The following is a 20,315-nucleotide window of genomic DNA, read 5'->3' as shown; positions in this document are numbered from 1 at the left end:
TGGAGTTTTTATTTCCCCAATCACATAATTAAATGACCCCCTCTGCCCTTCCACTACAAGCAGATAGAAAGAGAGGGGGGGTTATGAAGACCATCATCATTAACCAGTACATTTAATGGGTTACAGACAACAACAAGCGGAGAAAGCAGAATCTTTGGCTGACCGGCGCTGAGAAATGTGTGTCCTGTAAACCCGGCGTTACGTAGTGATATTGAAGAAGAACATTTGTTATAATGAATTGAAATGAAACGTTTTAGAAATCTAAAAAGCTAAATGCATAATTTGTGTGGGTCCGACGCGTCGACTCAATATTGACGTCGACGTATTTTCAGCGTCGATGTCATGGATGACGTCGACTAATCGCGGCAGCCCTAGAGTTCAGTCTCAGACTCACAACTGATCGGACTCAGGCTGAGACGTTTGAAACTTTACACACACGTCTCCTCACAGGAGGAAGGTTGTGGGTTCTAACCTGTGAAGTGATCACCAGTTTGTTCTCCCTGTGTCAGTGGGTTCTCTCTGGTTCCTCCACCTTCCTCCCATAGAGAGATGAGGCTGTGTTCTACTGGTTGATCTAAATCACTGGTGGGTGAGAACGATGCTGGTTTGTCTCTGTCTGTGAAGCATCACCCCCCCCCCCCCCCGCCCCCTCTCAGAAGATGAGTTGTGTAGATGATGGATGATTAAAAGCAGAAATATAAAGAAACTCACCAGGGACAGGTACATATGTCTCAGCACGAGTCTCGTTCTCCTCCTGAGTGGAGACACAGCGATAGAAGTCGGTCTTGGTCACAGTCGTTTGGAGGATGATGTCATATCTGCCTCCCTCTCTTTCAGTGACCTGAGGTTCTTCAGCAGGAACAATGTCTCCATCACCATCCAGCAAATAGACTTTAGGTTTTGGAGACGCACCTCGAACAGAACACTGCAGCTGAACTCCTTCCTTTGTTTCACCAAGTATCTTGATGTGCGGCTCTGGAGCTGCTCCTGTGAACATGAAGAAAAATGTATAAAGAACATTTACAGAGATAAACATCTGATAAATACCAGGATCTTTCTGATATGTTTGTGAATGTGGGAGACAGAGTGTTCAAGAGGAAAGAAAACACAAAGGAAGAGATAAAAACAGAGAAATGCACAGATGAAGCTTCAGGACAGGATTTGTCGATTAACTTGTGGTCAAAACTATTTATGAGCAGTTATTTGTCACATTTCTCCTTTAGAAAGTGAAGGACACTTGAATTCGGTGCAATAGACATAAACTTGAAAATAAACAGGTTTTTGTTCACATGTGCTCTGTGAATGTGGGAGACAGAGCGTTAAAGAGGAAAGAAAACAAAGAAATGAAAGCACAGAATAAAACATCAGATCTCTGCTGTGACAGAACATCATGAGTCACAACACAAACACAACGTTGTGTGAAGGTTCACAACAGTGAACTGACTCATCAGGACAGAAGCTCAGACACAGTCAACACAATGTTTCTGCTACAACAATTATTATCATCAACAAAATCACATGAAACCTTATTTTAAGATATAAACATTTCTATTCCTCTAATATGATATTCTATATAGTTTCAGTTTGTTATCAGACTTTAACTGAGTCACTTTATTAGGTCCACCTGTTCAACCTGAACACATCACGACTCCTGTAATGTTCAGTTTCTTTAGTCACAGGTTTTAGATTCAGTCACAGGTTCGATCCCTGAGGTCAGAGGTCAGTGATGCTGTTGAACTGGACTGTGTCATGTTCAGAGCTGTTCCTAATATTCTGACCCCTGGTGTTTCTAAGCAGGGAGGTTAAATGAAAGAGACAGTTCTTAGTGTCATGTGGTCCAGTACAACACCACATGTAACTGGGAGCTCAGTAATAATCACATCACTGAGTTTAAACATGTCTGACAACAGAAGCTGAACTTTAGAAACTTTGGAGAGTTGATGACGGAGCTGTTTCAAACACTTTCAACCTGTTCAGGAGTTTTCATCAAACTTTGAGCCACTGAAACTTTCTGTTCAACCTGAAAAACATGTAGAAACTCCAAAGAACAATGATCTGAAGATTAAAATACAACTGACCGTTCAGCAGCACAAAGATCTCAGCATGAGTCTGGTGGTTGATCTCCTCCTGAGTGGAGACACAGTGATAGTGGTCGGTCTTGGTCACAGTCGTTTGGAGGATGATGTCATATCTGCCTCCTCTTTCAGAGACCTGAGGTTCTTCAGCAGGAACAATGTCTCCAGCTCTGTTCTGCCACTGAACATCAGGTTTTGGAAACGCACCAAGAACCTCACAACGCAGCCGAGCCCAGTCAGTTGTTCCATCAAGTATTGAGACAGATGGTTTTGGAGCAGCTCCTGTAAACAGTGTTTTTTTATTCGGCTTGTTTTTATTCATTTATTTGTTTTTCTCTATTGATCTGTGATTATTGTCTACATGTACGCACTGTACCTCTCCCAAAATGTACAAAGTTACCCAATTTTGAAAAAGGTTGACAGCAGAAGAAAGAAAATTGCCCTTGGGCTGATGTAAGTTTTTGTATACAACTGTCAAATAAATAAAGAATATAACAAGAAAAAATTTAATATCACAACATTTTGATTTCTAGCTTGTGTCAAGAATAATTTTCTGACTCTAATGACAAAAGAACTTTTTTCATTGTTACAATATTCTGTATTAAATCAAACAAATGTGTAATTTGTTGTTGTTAGTTAAAAATTAGAACACGGTGATAATTGAATAAAGGAACCATAATTAAATCAGAGATTTTTTCTATTCATAGATTGAGTCAGAATCAAACATTAAATTTGATGAAATTCTTATTTAATGAAAAAAACTGATTCATGTGTTCATGATGAGTGAAGTGTTATTGTCACGTGATATTTCTCAAGGTGACATTTGCTGAAACCTGCGGATCCGACTCACCTGAGATGTTTTCATCACTTCGGTTAAGATAGGATTTAAAAGATAAAAATAAAACACGATGATGTCAGAGCCTCTGTGTGATGTCATCAATCTGACAAAACACGTGAATATGGAAACTTATTGATAAACAGACGTTTAACATGTAAAACTAAACAGAATAAAAACAGTGTTGAGTTTAAACCAGTTTACAGATGAGACTGGTTTGTGTCCGTTCTGGACAAAGAGTCAGGAAACACCTCAGACTGTAAATCATCTTTTCAACAGTTTTATAGAAAAACTCACCGACAACGAGTTCAATGTTCGATCGTCTCTCTGGAACAAGAAGTGGAAATAAACAGGTGTAGTTTCCACTGTCAGTCAACTTGGTGGCTCTGATGACTATGGAGGCGTTACCCTCGTCCAGATGTTCTGGGAAATGAAAGACACGACCTCTGAACTGCTCGTCCTGACGTGAATCTCCCTTATCGTAAACTTTTCCCTTATCGTACATGAACACCCCCTTCTTGTCCTTATTCCAGTCAAAGAGCTCCTGCCTGATGTTCTCGCTGCTGAAGGAACATGGTAAAATGACATCATCCCCTTTTTTCACCAGCACTTTGATGGGGGCTGCACCTGGAACACACACACGTGCACATCAGTGAGTTCACATGCACGTGATCAGGTTTAACAGAAAGACAGAAAACACATCAACACATGTTCACCACAGTCAAACAGCAGTTTAGAGACGAGTGGATGAGCTCAGTTGAAGCCGAGCAGTGATGTCACCTGTCCATCAAGTGATAATTATTCATAACTTCAAACCTCTATATAATTTAAACAAGTGAGTTAGAAAAATATCCAACCCTCTCAGAGTTGTCATGAAGGAATAACTTAGTGATTGGGACTAACCCGTTTTTTGAACCCGGCTGTAAACAGGTTTAATTCTGATCTAAAGTCAGGCTTTTTAACATGGGAGTCAATGGGATCCTCTCACCGGTTCCATCGCTTCTTCTCCACAGACTCAGGAAACTCACGAGCAGATGAAGCTTCATCGTTGTCCGAGTCCAGTTGCGACGTGTTGACCGTGGCTGTGAAATCACTGCTTCATCGTTCTCTCTCGCTCTCTCTCCGTCTCGAACTCTTTCACTTCCGCAGTCACTGTGCCTTTATACTGAAGTCTACGGTGGCCCTGAGAGCTCAACGCACTGCAACTGTATAAAACACAAGCAAAGTAAGAATCTTCATCAATTTCACAACACAACTCAACACATTACAGAAACACTCTCCAAATACCGAAATGCGCAGCGAATACAGAACACGACAACGGAAGTGTTTCCAGAGGACAGCTAAAAGTGATGTACACTGCTGTCACAGGAAACACAAAAACGTTTGCGTCTTGAGCTAAAAATGTGTGTCTTTTATCTTCTGATCTAATGTCTCCTACCCTGCTCTGACCTCGCGTCCGTCGTGACAAACCAGAATGAAAACAAGCCAAAATGAAATGGGAGTAACGAGGCTATTTTTAAAATATAAGGAGTAGAAAGTACAGATATTTGCATGAAAAAATTTAAGGAGTAGAAGTAAAAAGTCGTCTGAATACTCCAGTAAAGTATTGTAACTGTCTGCTAAAACCGGCCAGTTTATGCATACTGTTTTATTCTGTTATTTTGGGTTGGGCATATTTAGTTTTTTATGTTCAGCTAGGACAGTGGTTCTCAAAGTGGGGGGCGTGCACCTCTGGGGGGGCTCGATGTTACAGATGTAGATCTATGTTTTTTAAATAAATAAAAAAATGACTGCCGAGGCAAATAAGATGACTGACAGACAGACAGACAGACCTTCAGTAGATCACCGCACTTCACACACATGCGCTTTGTAAAAATGACGAATCTGCCACCGGCTCTGAAAAAGAGCGTCAACATCTGGAATGTCGCCAGAAGCCATGCCCGCCAGTTAAACTGGAACACCGGCGTCGAGTCTATTTTTTCCGCTTGACGCGAGCGTATCGCGACATGAAACACACTGGAAAATGATTTTAAACTATATTTTATATGATATAAATGATCAAATATGCATCCCATACTTTGTATTCACCTTCTGTTGTCTTAGAGTTTTAATTTTACCACTTTTACCAACCACATTATTAAATGTCCCCCTCTGCGGACTCGGAGAAGCATACAGAGGCCTTCAGTCATTCCGCTGGTCAGTCAGTCAGTCGGCGATCTCAACCGGCACCGACACCGCAGTCACCGACCGGCAAGTGCTTACCCAGTTTCTCTCAGAGGTCCGGTTTCGAGGGATTCCACTGTCTCTCTTTTACTTCCTCAGCTTTAGTTGTCTCGCTGTTTTGCCGTCTTCCTCCGCTCTCGCTACACACCGCACTTCCGCTTTATCCCCTCTCCTGCGACTCATCCTCCATCAATAAATAGGCTTGCCGTCGCTCTCTACGTCATCATCCGGCGACGCAACACCCCGATTGGGGGGGAGTAGAAGAGGTTAGGTTGTCACTGGATGGGAGTGGGTCGTGGAGACATGGAGCCCAGATCCCAGAGATCGAAAGGAAAACAAACAGAAAAGTGAATAATATGCTGTGGTGCGTAACTGAGTTTAAAGTTGATTATATAAACTTATATTTGCAAAGGTTAATTTACAAATAATCAAAACAAGACAATCATAGACCTTTCTTTTGTGGTCAACAATTTCAATAAAATTTTGAGGAGTAATAGCCACATGAGTGGACATTCAAATATAAAAGATTCAAAAAGTGGCAGAAAAGTGACAGAAATCTTTGGCATTTCATGAAAAATTAAATGATTAACAAGCTGAATTTCGATAAGCAGCTAATTTAACAGCATTTGAGTATTTGTGTTCAAACCATTTTCCAAAAGTCATCAGCTGCTTCATAACATGATATCACATACAAAGGACAAATGTGTGAGACAGCCGAAACAAACAAAACAAAATTAATAAAAGTCATTCTGCCACATTTTCCTTCATGATAAAATAAAAAACAAAAGTAGAGCTTAACAACGTCTTTCAAATTAAGTATTGGATTGAGTATTGGATGTTAAGATAATTGGTGAAACAAAAAATCCAAAAATATTTTCCCTTCTTCTGGTTCTTTAAAAGTTAAAGTGTTTGATTGATTGATAATGATTGATCAGCCCTTCAGCACATATCTGAACATGATATCTACATACATGTGTCTTTATAAACATGTGAGTATTGAGCATCACATTACACAGGTGTACCTAATAAAGTGGACACTGCTTCACTATCCACAGGAAACACATTTTGTGCTGAAACTGATGTGATCCTCAGACTGTGTGTGTGTGTGTGTGTTTGTGTGTGTGTGAATAAAGTGAGTCACTGTTCAGTGCAAAGTTTAATTCCCTCTGATTAAGAAAATAAAACAGGGTTAGTGTGTGTGTGTGTGTGTGTGTGTGTGTGTGTGTGTGTGTGTGTGTGTGTGTGTGTGTGTGTGTGTGCGCGCGCGCCCGCCTCTGGTTAAGAAAATAAAACAGGGTTGTTGAAAAATAAATGTTATTTTCGCGAGAGGGCGCCACATTATGGGGTGCGGTTTGTAAAGCAGCTCAAACTGAAAATAACAGCAACATGTTGTCACATTTAGCTTCAAACCATGTTTAAAAAACTGGTGTGAATTTTTGAGAGTCACTTTTTTGCACATTTACAACAATATTTGTCAACTTAGAGATATTTTAAATATTTAAATCCAAATGTTAAATGTTACACTTAAATGTTAAATGTTAAATATAAATGCTAAATCTAAATCTAAATCTAAATGTTACATTTAAATCTAAATCTAAATGTGAAATCTAAATGTTTAATCTAAATCTAAATCTAAATGTGAAATCTAAATGTTAAATTTAAATTTAAATTTAAATTTAAATTTAAATTTAAATCTAAATGTTAAATCTAAATCTAAATCTAAATGTTAAATCTGAATCTAAATCTAAATGTTAAATCTAAATGTTTAATCTAAATCTAAATCTAAATCTAAATGTTAAATCTAAATGTTAAATGTTAAATCTAAATGTTAAATCTAAATCTAAATCTAAATGTTAAATTTAAATCTAAATCTGAATGTGAAATCTAAATGTTTAATCTAAATCTAAATCTAAATCTAAATGTTAAATCTAAATCTAAATCTAAATGTTAAATGTAAATGTTAAATCTAAATGTTTCGGGTGAAACTAAATATTTAACTATTCAAATTCAAATGCCGGTAACAGGAAGTAACAAAATAAAAGCTCGAGGAGGTCAGAGTTGCCTCTTCAAGAGCCTCATCTTCCTCCAGATAAACAGGGCTGAGCAAACAAAGATAAACAGGGACAACAGAAAATTCAGCAGAAAGCCCAGAGAGAGCGAGAGAGCGAGAGAGACTTATATCAGAGGTTCATAATGTAAATAGACCAACATCTACACTGCTGTATTTCTATGAAGCCCAAACAATATCTTACACAAATTCTGCCACATTATAAGGAAACAATTGTCTCGGGTCCCCTGCCTTGCCCTGAATTTCACTCTCTCGAGTGCTGCTCTCTGTCTCCTGACATCTGGCCTCACTGTCCCTTGGTGGTGAAGGCACTGTACTCCGCACTGCATAAAGAAAGGAGGTCATAGGGAATTATTTTTGTAATGATGTTAATCTCATTTTATCTAAGTGCAACTTAACCCTAATTCCATCTTTTAAGTGTGTTTCCTTTAAAAGGCAGCCTTTAAGGATTTAGGGTGAAGCAAAACTGAATGAGATGAGCTAGGTTTGAGAGTTGCCTCTCCCTTTCAGTACAAATGACTGAATTGTGCTACTAAGCTCAGTCTACACCTCTTATAATGACTTGTAGGTAGATGAATCAAGACATCCAATCCAAATACAAACTGGTGCTTAAATTCTATCTGAGGAGCAGAGGGCAACCATAACACAGTGCCCCGGAACCAAGTCCAGATTTGACTTAGTCCCCCTCAGTAACTTTGTTTCAGTAATTGGAAAGAAAGTACTTAACATTTCTAATTACCCATATCTGAATTTTGGGATGAGCAGAATTAGAACAGATACATTTTTTTTATAAATAAATGATAAAGTCATTGCAGTGAGAAAAACATGACAGATCAGTCAAAGTGCGCCCCCTTGTGGCTGGCCATAGTGGCTACAGGTCATAAGTCCCGCATCCTTCATAAAAGTGACACTAAAAACTCAAAGTACTCTTCAAATAAAGGTTCTCCAAACGTGTTTGTTATTTTATGTAGTTAATATCACGATAATCCATGTCGAAGAGTCCATTTTCCCGGATAAGATTTATTTCGTTATTTGCCACTATAAACACACTCTGACCTCCTCGAGCTTTTATTTTGTTACTTCCTGTTACCGGCATTTGAATTTGCATATTAGTTAAATATTTAGTTTCACCCGAAACATTTAGATTTAACATTTAGATTTAGATTTAACATTTAGATTTAACATTTAGATTTAAATTTAAATTTAGATTTAGATTTAACATTTAGATTTAACGTTTAGATGTAGATTAAACATTTAGATTTCACATTTAGATTTAGATTTAAATTTAACATTTAGATTTAGATTTAGCATTTAGATTTAACATTTAACATTTAAGTGTAACATTTAACATTTGGATTTAAAATATCTCTAAGTTGACAAATATTGTTGTAAATGTGCAATAAAGTGACTCTCAAAAATTCACCAGTTTTTTAAACATGGTTTAAAGCTAAATGTGACAAAATGTTGCTGTTATTTTCAGCGTGAGCTGCTTTACAAACGGCACCCCATACCACATTACGCCGGGTTCACACCACCACTGTTAAATAACAGCTGGCTCCCATCCACTCCCATGTTAAACCTCTGTGCGGGTCACACCGGAGGCTGAAGCGCGGCGATCGTTTCGGCGTCGAGTCTATTTTTTGCGCTTGACGCGAGCGTATCGCACCAGGAAACACACTGACAAAGGATTTTAAACGATATTGATGACATATTTTATATGATATAAATGATCAAATATGCATCCCATACTTTGAATTCCCCCAACCACATTATTAAATGTCCCCCTCTGCCCATCCATTACAGCCACACACAGTCATAAAGATAAAAAGAGAGGAGGGGGGGGGGGGGGGGGCTACGTATTCTCCACATAGGATTGAGTGGAGAATATACGTAATTTACCCTCGACACCCGACATTTAACGGAGTAAACAGAGGAGAAGTTCTTCAACATGGATGACATTAAATTAATAATTGAAGTGGAGAAGTGCAGTGAGTTGTATGATCCTCGGAACATGTTGTATAAAGACAACACCAAGGAGGACACATGTTGGGACGCTGTTGCTTAATTTTGGAGCAACAAGTAAGTATATGCTTTTATACTACTGGATCAACGGGTGATATTATTAGCGCTGCCCGGCGGTTCAGCGTCCGGTGTGAACCCGGCGTTACTGAGAATAAAACACATTGATGATTTGTAGAGAAAACAGATCAAAGGAAAAATGAACTCATGGACATTGTGACTCATTTCAAATTTTAATTAAAGTTTCATTCCGTCTGATAAAGAAAATAAAACAGGGTTGTTGATAGTTCACGTAACAAGTAGACGTCACGTTTGTCTCATTCACTATTATAAATATTTAACATTTTCATTTCTTCACTGCAGCTTTTCTTTAACCTCTTTTACTCTGAGACAAACATTTACAGTTACAGTCATAGAGGCCGAGTGATTCTGGAAAATAAAACATCGGAGAGTTCGACCAAAACACTGAAATCACTTTAGTTTCTTCACAGTTTGAACAGAAACGTCCAAAACAGTCTCAACACACAGTTTGATGTTTGTCACGTTTTATTCAAAGTGTTGAACAGAAATAATGAAGCAGCCTGAAATCCTCAGAATCATCAGGAAACGACATGAAGACAAAGTCAGAGTCAGACAGCGACGGGTCAAACATCACAGTGACAACAGGAAGCAGCTGTGACTGGAACTGGACCCGACTCAGCACTATTGACATACACCAAACACCAAACACATAACACATACACATATTGACATACACCAAACACATAATACATACTCATATTGATATACCACATATATTCCTTAAACCATACTCATAGTCAACACTTTATATCACACATCCCAGCTCCCTGATTCAGTTCGCACAGAGACAGTGAGTAGACCTTGGGCCACAATCTCTCCCCCAGACAGCACACTAACGCAGCTGCACTGATACAGCAACATTATCACCTCTGGTGTGCACGTACGACATCGTCATCATGCGATATTCCAAGAGGATATAATCTATGTGCGCACTCTGTTTAAGCGTCTTTCTTCCTGTGCAGCCTCCTGCGTAGAACTAGAGACCCATGCATGTTCAATTGCTGGACACCGCGTTTTCCTGACCTGTGACCTCTGAATAAACTTGCTTAACTTCAACTTGAGAACGACGACTCCTCTCCTTTGATTTCCACCCGCAACAAATGGTAGCAGAGGATGGTTTTAGACGATTGAAAGAGCGGAGTGGAAAAACAACCAGTCGGGGAGGAGGTCGTCTCTCGGACGGGAAAGAACCGCCCTGCGTGGCTTGTCTCTCCTCACGAACCTGATCAAACAGCTGTACTACTAAAAAAGGTAAGCAGAGCCTATTTAATTGAAATCTGCATATTGTCGTGATAGGAAATAAAACTAAATTTTTGATCAGTAGTACTGAGGGTGAGTACAAGTTGCCTATGCTAAATTTAGAATAGTAATTGCAAAGGTCTGAAAACGCTGTGTATTTAGCAATTGTGTTTTTCTATATTTAATAAAGAGATACCGGCCGAGAGAAAGAGATACCGGCAGCTTACACTGTAAAATATGACTAAATGAGTTGGTGTAAGAGTAGCCGAGAGAAAGAGATACCGGCAGCTTACACTGTAAAATATGACTAAATGAGTTGGTGTAAGAGTAGCTGAGAAGAAAAAAAAAGGAGTTAAAATTCAGCCAGACCCATGTTGTAAAATAGCTCCACGACGGTGGTTGATGTGGGGGTTGGCGTGACGACACACACTGTAAAACAAAGCACCTTAACGGGTTTGTGTGTGGGACTATCGCTACGGATTTAACTCACAGGCCCTCCAAATCTCGCAAAAAAGGGAATGGAAGGGCCTAACAATTGGACTATCAAATATTATAATTAGAAAAAGTGACTGTGGGGGAGACTACTGAGGAGCAGCCCTTTTGCGGTCTCTGCCCGTGTGTTAGCATTCCTACACACTGATAGCAAAGCGCACACACATCCCCTCTCACTGACGGAGCAACACACACACAATTTCATAGACTGACTGAGAAAAAAAAATGGAGGATTTTGGGGAATATGTGACCGCACAAGTGAGAAATATGACCGCTCCTAAGGAGTGGAAGAGTAGGGAGGAAGTGTGGAGCAAGATTTTGATCGGGTGGCGGAATAAAGGGTGGATATTGCCAGGGAACATAGCCCCAACCCGGAAGGTGATTGGAAGTATGAGAGCCGCACTGCTCTTAGCAGTGGATGAGGCGGAATCAGCAGAGAAAAGCAGCTAAATGCACTCTGTTCACCAACCACCATGTTAAAACTAAAATGGCTAAATTGGAATTGGAGATAGGCTCACAGGCTCTGGATGTTTGCTTGCGGGTTGTGTTCGGTATGCCGAAATTCGGAGAAGGGACTGATGGCTTGGGAGTGAATGTCAAAACTCCCAGTGGGGACAAGGAGCAACTGCAGGAAACAGCCAACACCCTTGCAGTGCCAACCCCGGCCGCTGTGCCATCCCTATATCCCCAAATGCCCCCTCCTTACAGTGTCTTTGGCTGTTTTTATCGGCATACTCGTCACTTGTGGCTGTTGCTGTATTCCCTGCATGCGCACCCTAGTGAATCGTCTCATCACCACTGCCTTAACCAAAGAGATTCGCCCTACCCCATATGCTCAGTTCCCCACATTCCCCTTTACCATTGACCAAGATGATGACGCAGAGGTGTGTCCCTTGCTAGACTCTGCCCCTGCTGCCTCCACCACAATTGGTCTGTAGTGCCATTCCCCCAAAAAAAAAAAAAAAAAAAATTAAATTAAATTAAAATAAAGAATGAACTCTTAATCAAGTTATCTGCCATTGCAACTTAAAAAAAAAAAAAGAAGCACCAGCTGTGATGTAGGTTGGGTGTTTGGTGTCAGTTTTGAGTTTTTTGATTGCTGTGACTCCATTAATCACAGCTATGTTTAGACAATTTTATCTATAATTGTCAAGTTTTGAGTTTGTGATTGATTGCTGTGATTCCATTAATCACAGCTATGTTTAGACAATTTTATGAATATAATTGTCAGTTTTGAGTTTTTGATTGCTGTGACTCCTTTAATCACAGCCATGTTTAGACAATTTTATGAATATAATTGTCAGTTTTGAGTTTTTGATTGATTGCTGTGATTCTTTAGATCACAGCTATGTTTTGACATTTTATATCGTTATGTGTCATTTTTATAATCATTTGATTTGAGTGCTGTCCGTCTTTTAATCACAACTATGTTTTGGCATTAAGCGCTCCAGTTCCCCAAGCAAGCACACAGAACTTGGGAGACACAATACTGATACAGCCTGAAGTGCTAGCAACCTCTCAGAGCTACACCACACCCCCTCTCACACACTGATAAAGATCCTCTCGGCGGGACCTGCGAACCGACACCGGAGTTTTATTTTTCCTTATGTTTTCTATTTTCCTATTCATTTTTGAGCATTTAACAGAGTCCACAGTGTCAGAGGTTGATTTTGCTTTTTGTGTTACATTTTCTCTCTAAATCCACAGTATCATGCATGTGTTTTAATTAAATAAGATATGATTGCTGTGATTCTTTTAATCACAGCTATGTTTAGACAATTCTATATCTATAATTGTCAGTTTTGAATTTTTGATTGATTGCTGTGATTCTTTTAATCACAGCTAGGTTTTGACAATTTTATAAATGCAATTGTTAGTTTAATCCTTTTTGGTTTTAGTAGCTGTGATTCTTATATCACAGCTATAAGTTGACGTTTCATTTTTTTTGTATAATTCCCCTTTTTCCTGCCCTTTGCCTTCCCTGTGATGTCCACACCTATCAGGTGTGGAAAGGGGGATTTATTGACATACACCAAACACCAAACACATAACACATACACATATTGACATACACCAAACACATAATACATACTCATATTGATATACCACATATATTCCTTAAACCATACTCATAGTCAACACTTTATATCACACATCCCAGCTCCCTGATTCAGTTCGCACAGAGACAGTGAGTAGACCTTGGGCCACAATCTCTCCCCCAGACAGCACACTAACGCAGCTGCACTGATACAGCAACATTATCACCTCTGGTGTGCACGTACGACATCGTCATCATGCGATATTCCAAGAGGATATAATCTATGTGCGCACTCTGTTTAAGCGTCTTTCTTCCTGTGCAGCCTCCTGCGTAGAACTAGAGACCCATGCATGTTCAATTGCTGGACACCGCGTTTTCCTGACCTGTGACCTCTGAATAAACTTGCTTAACTTCAACTTGAGAACGACGACTCCTCTCCTTTGATTTCCACCCGCAACAGCACCTTCACCAATAAACACTGACTCATCACATTTTCACTTTAGCTGCAGAACATTCACATTGATTGAGAGCAGAGCAGCAGGTCTGAGATCAGTGACGTGTGGTTGAGTCAAAGTTCAGCTGAGAGAAGAACCACAAGCAGAGAGATCATGAAACAGAGAGGAACATCCTGTCTCCTTCAAAATACGTGTCCAGGATGTGATGTCACAGTTTCATTTCACTTTCTGAAGAAAAGGTCAGAAAATGACTTCATGCATCATTCAACAGTCTCTGCTTCCTATTGGACGATAGATACGACCTGAAGCTTTTATACATATATTGAAAAGTCATAAATGTTCATGTGACAGGAATGATGTCATCGTGACGTCACTGTGAGGTCAGAACATGACGTCATAGAAGCTGTGTCCTGGTTCCAGGGCCGTCTCCTTTGTGAAGGACCAACTGAAATGAGACGTCTGGTCCACGGAGGACTTCTGTGATTTGAGTCTCCAGCTTGTCCCGCTGTCGCCTAGCAACAGAGCTGCAGCTGGACAGGACCACACAGTTTTAACGACCTTTGGTTTTTAACGTGTGAATCGTGAGATGTATAAAGAGTAAACATCACAAGTTTTATCAGCCAATAAGATTTGAGACGAGACCTTCAGCTTATTCACAAGAACCAATCATGTGTCGTCACGTGGTGGAAGTGAGGTCATGATGACATCATTATCTTTAAATAAACAGCGTTGTGTGGTCGTCACTCTGAAGCTTTTCATTCGTGTTTGAGTCGAAGGTAAATACTTGTTGAACCAATGGAGAAGTTCACTTCCTGTTTCCTGTGTCACCTGGTCATTGGCAGACACACACCGCCACACTAGCTGCAGCAGCAGACCTCACAGATCATGTGACAGAGTGAAGAGGGCGGAGCAGACAGATGCTACAGAGACGGATCCACATCAATCTGAGTCTGACTTCTCAGAGGAGTCCCGTTTGCTGCTTGATCTGCAGCAAGAAAAACAACAAGACAGGAAATCAACTCCAGTATGAATATCACACAGAGTTTACAGCTACACACTGCAAATAACAATAAACAACTACACACTGTACAAATCAACACCATCAGTGACTGTATATAAAGACGATCAATATAAAAAAGGGATCATGACCTATAATGCCATCGGCCACCAGGGGGCGATATAGATTGTTAACAGTCATGTTTGTCTTTATTTACAGTCGATGATAAATACCAACAGAAATCTTTGTGTCTCTGTCAAGACTCTAAACATCAGATGAAGAATTGTTTGTGTCGTCTGCTCCTCATCATTATGTTGATTTAATAAGTTAAATAAACTTACTTTCTTCAGGTGGTTCTTCAGTGGGAGTTTTCTTTTTACACACACGGTATTTACATATTGCACCACTGACAACACCAACAGCAATCAGTGCAGTGCGATTGTCTCATCTCTCCTTCATCTGGGGACGTTTTTATTTCCATCTTCACTCGATGTTGCACAGGAGCTGATCTGCTCCACTGAGACACTGTGCACGAGGCTCATTCATGCACGTGACACATCAGGATCCCGTTCACATTGATGTGAAACAGGAGGAAGCTGATGTGTCTACCAGTTCACGTAGCCAGCGTCTCTCTCTGGGTCCGAGGCTGAATTGTTCTTTTCTCTTCTGGACCGTGTCTTGATGATATTTAGCTGCAGAGTTGTGGAGGAGCTGATCAGAGATCAGTTATCACTTTCTGTGGATTTCCTCTTCCAGGGAAGTCCGTGTTAAATCTCGACTGAGATCAGAAGCCCCAGTTGTACCTTGGTGCTGGTGGCCAGTGGGAGAAGCACGACGTGGCCACAGGAGGCGCTGTTGGGAACTTGCTCTGCAGTTTGTACAGATTGGAGCTGGGAGCAGCGAACCAGAAACAAGAGGAACACTTCAGGGCCAGATGTTTGAAGAACATGGAGCTTCTTCACTACACTTTGCTTTTAGCTTGACTTTAAAACACTAATGACATATTCAAAGAGACCAAGCAGGAGAAGTGACCACGAAGAAGAGCTTGTTCAGGGCCGACTCTCCGTTCTCAGCAGGTTCTCAGCCATGTGGCGCCCCCTGCTGGTCTTTGCCTTACACACATCTGTTGTCTCTCCGCGGTACCAGTGTAGATTCAACCGAGCTTGGCTACAAATGGAAAAGTACATGTCATGGCTGTCATATACGGTGGTTTTAATGCGCTTGCGCGTATACTGTTGGTTATACGGTAGTTGGGACGCATGTGAGTGACGTATATGAGTGACGCATGTTGTGAGACACGGTCTGCAATAAAGCGAACTTAGCAACTAAGAAGCCTCCTTAGCATTGATTTACAATGGCTTACAACAGACAAAGACCCCAATCAAACGATTGTCTCTCATTCATTTGTGTCATTTAAGGTATACCGTATGCTTTGAAATTCTCACTGTTAGTTTAAATACAAAATTGTCACTTGTTCATACCGAGATTTCAATGTTTAGTCATGAAAATTTGGTTTAAACTTATTGAAAAGTTATGGAAATCCATTGGTCATAATATGTATGAACACTGAAGTAACAAATATTGTAAGGATCAAAACTTAGAACTAACAAAAATAAGGTTGTGACGTCCAGTCTGCTCCACAGGGATTGAAACTGACTTCTGTCCTCTCTTTCGTCTGAAAGAGGAGAAGAGAAGCAGGAAACCGACCCGATCTGAACGTGACAGTGAACCAGCAGCGAGGCTGAATGTTCCGTGATTCATCTCGTCCACGATCCAGAAGAAATGATCTTTCTATAGAAAACCAGTGTGGAGACATTCCTCTCTCTGCAGCTCACCTGACTTCACCTGCTAGAAAACCAGTGTGGAGACATTCCTCTCTCTGCAGCTCACCTGACTTCACCTGCTTTTGGCCTCTGACACGAGAGGATCTAAACGCAGCCTCACCTGCACAGCTGGAATGACTCAGACAGGTGGCGTTTAGTCCTTGAAGCACTTTCCCCACACAGAGCTGAAGCCTCTAAGGACAGACGCAGTGTGAACATGAATTAATAAACTCACCAGAGACCAGTGGGACAATGAGCAGTGAAGTGAACAGAGTCTTGTCCATTAATGTGCAACAACCAGTCCAGTCGTCAATGGAAAATGAGCTCAGTCCAGTTTAATCATACTGGGTAGTTGTGTTAAACAAATAAACTGTTCAATCACATAAACTGTGGATTCTGAATTTAAATATCACAGACTGTAATAAATGCAGATTATCTGTCCTCCCGAAAAACATTGAGTTTGTCGTTGTAAAGTGCACTAAGGTGACCTTTACAACGTAAACAAGAGGTTTATATCTAATACATTTTAAAGAGTTAACAGCAGTAAACATTGTGATGTCACTACCACCTCTAAGAACAGCAGACATTCTGAATCTGAGAATCCAGAGAATCAAACACAAAGTTGTGTTGGTCTGTTTCTCACAGGAACCTGAAGGTGTTTTATGAACATCATCACATCTCATTAAAGAAACAAGCTGTCATCAGGTCTCTCTCCTCCACATCCTGAAGACTGGCCCCAGATCTGCTGCTCCTACATGAGCTCTTCTTCCTGTCCACGAGTCACCTGATCGCTGGATGAGCTCCAGTTGTTTCATGACTCATCATCAACTGAAGTCAAATATGGTTTTATTTAAATCCTCTTCAGTTAGATAACCTCTGTTTAGTGCTGCTGCTAGTTTGGGTCCAGAGGTGAAAGTGAATGATGATTCAGCAGGGGCAGGGGCAGGGGCAGGGCTCTCTCTCTCTCTCTCTCTCTCTCTCCAGAAATCTTTATGTCTCTGTCAAGACTCTAAACACCAGATCGAGAATTGTTTGTGTTGTTGTCAGCTCATCATCGTTATGATGAATCGTGGATTTGTTGGTACTGCTGAGTGAGTTTTCTTTTTTAGCACAAAGTAAAATTCACTGACAATAACCCAGACAAGAAGAGTCAAGAAAACTGCAACAACCGCAGCACTGACGACAACCCAAACAGGAACCATTCCTCCAGCGTCTGAAAGAGAGGACAGAAGACAGCGTCACTTCCTGTGGAGCAGACTGGACGTCACAACCTTCACACAGAACTAAACATGTGGTTTCTTCCTCTTCTCTCTGGAGATGAATGAAGTTCAGTCTCAGACTCACAACTGATCGGACTCAGGCTGAGACGTTTGAAACTTTACACACACACACGTCTCCTCACAGGAGGAAGGTTGTGGGTTCTAACCTGTGAAGTGATCAGCAGTTTGTTCTCCCTGTGTCAGTGGGTTCTCTCTGGTTCCTCCACCTTCCTCCCATAGAGACATGAGGCTGTGTTTTACTGGTTGATCTAAATCACTGGTGGGTGTGAATGATGCTGGTTTGTCTCTGTCTGTGAAGCTCTGTGTTTAACTGACAGGTGAACCCCCCCCCATCCTGCGACTCTCAGAAGATGAGTGGTGTAGATGATGGATGATTAAAAGTAGAAATGTAAAGAAACTCACCAGGGACAGGTACATATGTCTCAGTATATATCTGGTGGTGGATCTCCTCCTGAGTGGAGACACAGCGATAGATGTCGGTCTTGGTCACAGTCGTTTGGAGGATGATGTCATATCTGCCTTCTCTTTCAGAGACCTGAGGTTCTTCAGCAGGAACAATCTTTTCATCACCATCCTGCCAATGAACATCAGGTTTTGGAGACGCACCTCGAACAGAACACTGCAGCTGAACTCCTTCCTTTGTTTCACCAAGTATCTTGATGTTCGGCTCTAGAACTGCTCCAGTGAACATGAAGAACAACTTATAAAGAACATTTACAGAGTTAACCAACTGATAAATACCAGGAACTTTCTGATCTGTTTGTTAATGTGAGAGACAGAGTGTTAAAGAGGAGAGAAAACACAAAGGAAGAGATACAAACAGATAAACGGACGATTACAAAGACAACATTTGGGTTGTTACATCCTTCTTCTGCTTGATTAAAAAAAAAAAAAAACATGTTAAAATTCTATTTAATATCACAACATTCTACTTTGTGTCAAGAATAAGATTCTGACTCTAATGACAAAGCACTTTTTGCATTTTTACAATATTCTGTATTTAATCAAACAAATGTGTAATTTGTTGTTAGTTTAAAATTAAAACACGGTGATAAATGAACAAAGGAACCATAATTAAACCAGAGAGACGTTTTCTATTCATTGATTCAGTCAGATTCAAAAACATCATTAAATTTGATGAAATTGTTATTTAATAAACCAACTGTTGAAATGCTCATTATGAGTGATGCAAACAAAACGGTTCATGTTATTGTCACGTGATGTCTCCTGGTGACATTTGGTTGAAGGCGGCCCAGGTTCGATCCAGGCTCTGGTCATCTCACGCCAGAAACCAGCAGCTCCACTGGTCTTTAACCTAACTTCACTCACACTCCTCCGCTCCCTTCACTGGTTCCCAGTAGCTGCCCGCATCATTTCAAAACACTAGTACTTGGTACCGTGCTGTGAACGGATCAGGTCCAGTCTACATCCAGGACATGTTCAAACCTCACCCCCCAGCCCCTCCACTCTGCTCTGCCACTCAACACAGTCCTGACTGTTTGCTCAGGACAGGAAGTCAACAATGCAGATGCTGAGTATGAAGCAGGAGCAGAAACTTACACACAGCTTCTTTAACTGAGTTATGAACGTACTCACCAACAACCAGCTCAATCCTGTATCTTTGCCCCGACCCAAGATGAGGAAAGATGCAGGTGAAGTTCCCACTGTCAGTAATCCTGGTGCCTCTGAGGAGTATGGAGGCGTTTCCCTGCTTCAGCTCTTCATCAAAATGAGAAACTTGTCCTTTAAAATCCTGATCCTGACCCGAGAGGCCGTTTCCGTAGTATTTGCCGTTATCGAACATGAACACCTCCTTGTTATCTTTCTTCCAGTCGAACACTGTTGCTTCGATGTTCACGTTGGGTCCTAGAGAGCAGGGCAGGATGACATCATCTCCTTCTGTCACAAACACTTTGACGACATCTGGTCCTGAAGGAGGAAAGAGAAGAAAAGATCAACGTTACACAAGAAGACATCAGTTCATGATGACATGTCACTGCAGCTTCATCAATCAACAAGGGCGGGTCTAGGTGAGTGTGTGTGTGTGTGTGTGTGTGTGTGTATGTGTGTGATATCATGCAAAAATGTGGTTCAGAAGACAGTACTGTTGAACAACTAGAGGTGTGTGTGTATGTGTGTGTGTCTCATCTTCGTGTTGTTAGTTCCGGTAAATGTGAATGTCCCCATCTGCCCCCCCACTACAAGCACACAGACACAAATCAGATGAAATAATGCAACAACTTTTTCAAAAAGAGCAACAAAGTGTTTCACTGACACACACAGGGAAACTAGTCTGGTATCTCACATGAAGGAAATTACCATCTGCACCATTCTGCAAGTATTATGACTAATCATAGAACTCAGAAATGAATGCGTGTCACTTCTGATAACACAAATGCAGAAGTTCCAGCTGCCATGTCCCTACAACGAGTCCCTGTGGAGACTCCCCGGTTCTGTCCACGTTCTGTGACCTCTACGTGTCTCATATCAAAGCCACACACTTCATACAGATGTTTGAACAGTTGTTTTGTGTTTTCAGTTCCTTGTGAGGACACACGAAGCTTTACACCCAAACACTACAAAGCTTCCGCCTGTTGATGTGCGGGATGTTTTCATGTGACACTTGTTCGGTGTGTGCGTGTTGTAGTGAACGATGCGTGGTTAGTATGTGTAAATCAATGCTAAGGAGG

General features: G+C 40.9%; 3 protein-coding genes across 4 annotated transcripts in view; all 3 read right to left on the bottom strand.

Annotated features, from left to right (window-relative positions):
• LOC128424687 (butyrophilin-like protein 2) overlaps positions 1 to 20,315 on the bottom strand; it is a 138,100-nt gene that overhangs the window by 3,121 nt on the left and 114,664 nt on the right. For both annotated transcript variants that reach the window (XM_053411025.1, XM_053411032.1), the window contains 2 exons: positions 2,079 to 2,289; positions 712 to 987 (listed from right to left, as the gene is read on the bottom strand). In XM_053411025.1, the coding sequence (XP_053267000.1) occupies positions 712 to 987; positions 2,079 to 2,289 (487 nt within the window). The remainder of the gene's footprint in view (positions 1 to 711; positions 988 to 2,078; positions 2,290 to 20,315) is intronic.
• On the bottom strand, positions 2,375 to 5,332 carry LOC128424750 (butyrophilin-like protein 10). Its single transcript, XM_053411128.1, has 4 exons — positions 5,173 to 5,332; positions 3,899 to 4,115; positions 3,208 to 3,537; positions 2,375 to 2,942 (listed from the first exon to the last, which is right to left on the bottom strand). The coding sequence occupies exons 2-4, from the start codon at positions 3,954 to 3,956 to the stop codon at positions 2,887 to 2,889; spliced, it is 444 nt and encodes a 147-aa protein (XP_053267103.1). The 5' UTR covers positions 3,957 to 4,115; positions 5,173 to 5,332; the 3' UTR covers positions 2,375 to 2,886.
• Positions 16,655 to 20,315, bottom strand: part of LOC128424741 (butyrophilin-like protein 2) — a 4,448-nt gene continuing 787 nt past the window's right edge. Inside the window, exons 2-4 of the mRNA XM_053411117.1 lie at positions 19,222 to 19,554; positions 18,028 to 18,300; positions 16,655 to 17,558 (exon numbers count right to left, since the gene is read on the bottom strand). Of these exons, the coding sequence (XP_053267092.1) occupies positions 17,389 to 17,558; positions 18,028 to 18,300; positions 19,222 to 19,554 (776 nt within the window). The 3' untranslated portion in view covers positions 16,655 to 17,388. The remainder of the gene's footprint in view (positions 17,559 to 18,027; positions 18,301 to 19,221; positions 19,555 to 20,315) is intronic.

This window comes from Pleuronectes platessa, chromosome 2 (assembly GCF_947347685.1).
Source record: "Pleuronectes platessa chromosome 2, fPlePla1.1, whole genome shotgun sequence".
Taxonomy (NCBI): domain Eukaryota; kingdom Metazoa; phylum Chordata; class Actinopteri; order Pleuronectiformes; family Pleuronectidae; genus Pleuronectes; species Pleuronectes platessa.
Note: the sequence above shows the minus strand (reverse complement) of the source record. Positions and strands in the feature narration are given on the sequence as shown.

Coding starts and splice junctions, on each gene's coding strand:
- LOC128424750 (XM_053411128.1), bottom strand. CDS start 3,956: ATGAAGCTTCATCTGCTCGTGAGTTTCCTGAGTCTGTGGAGAAGAAGC. Junction 3,538..3,898: donor GAGAAGAAGCGATGGAACCG/GTGAGAGGATCC, acceptor TGTGTGTTCCAG/GTGCAGCCCCCATCAAAGTG. Junction 2,943..3,207: donor GAACATTGAACTCGTTGTCG/GTGAGTTTTTCT, acceptor TCTTAACCGAAG/TGATGAAAACATCTCAGGTG.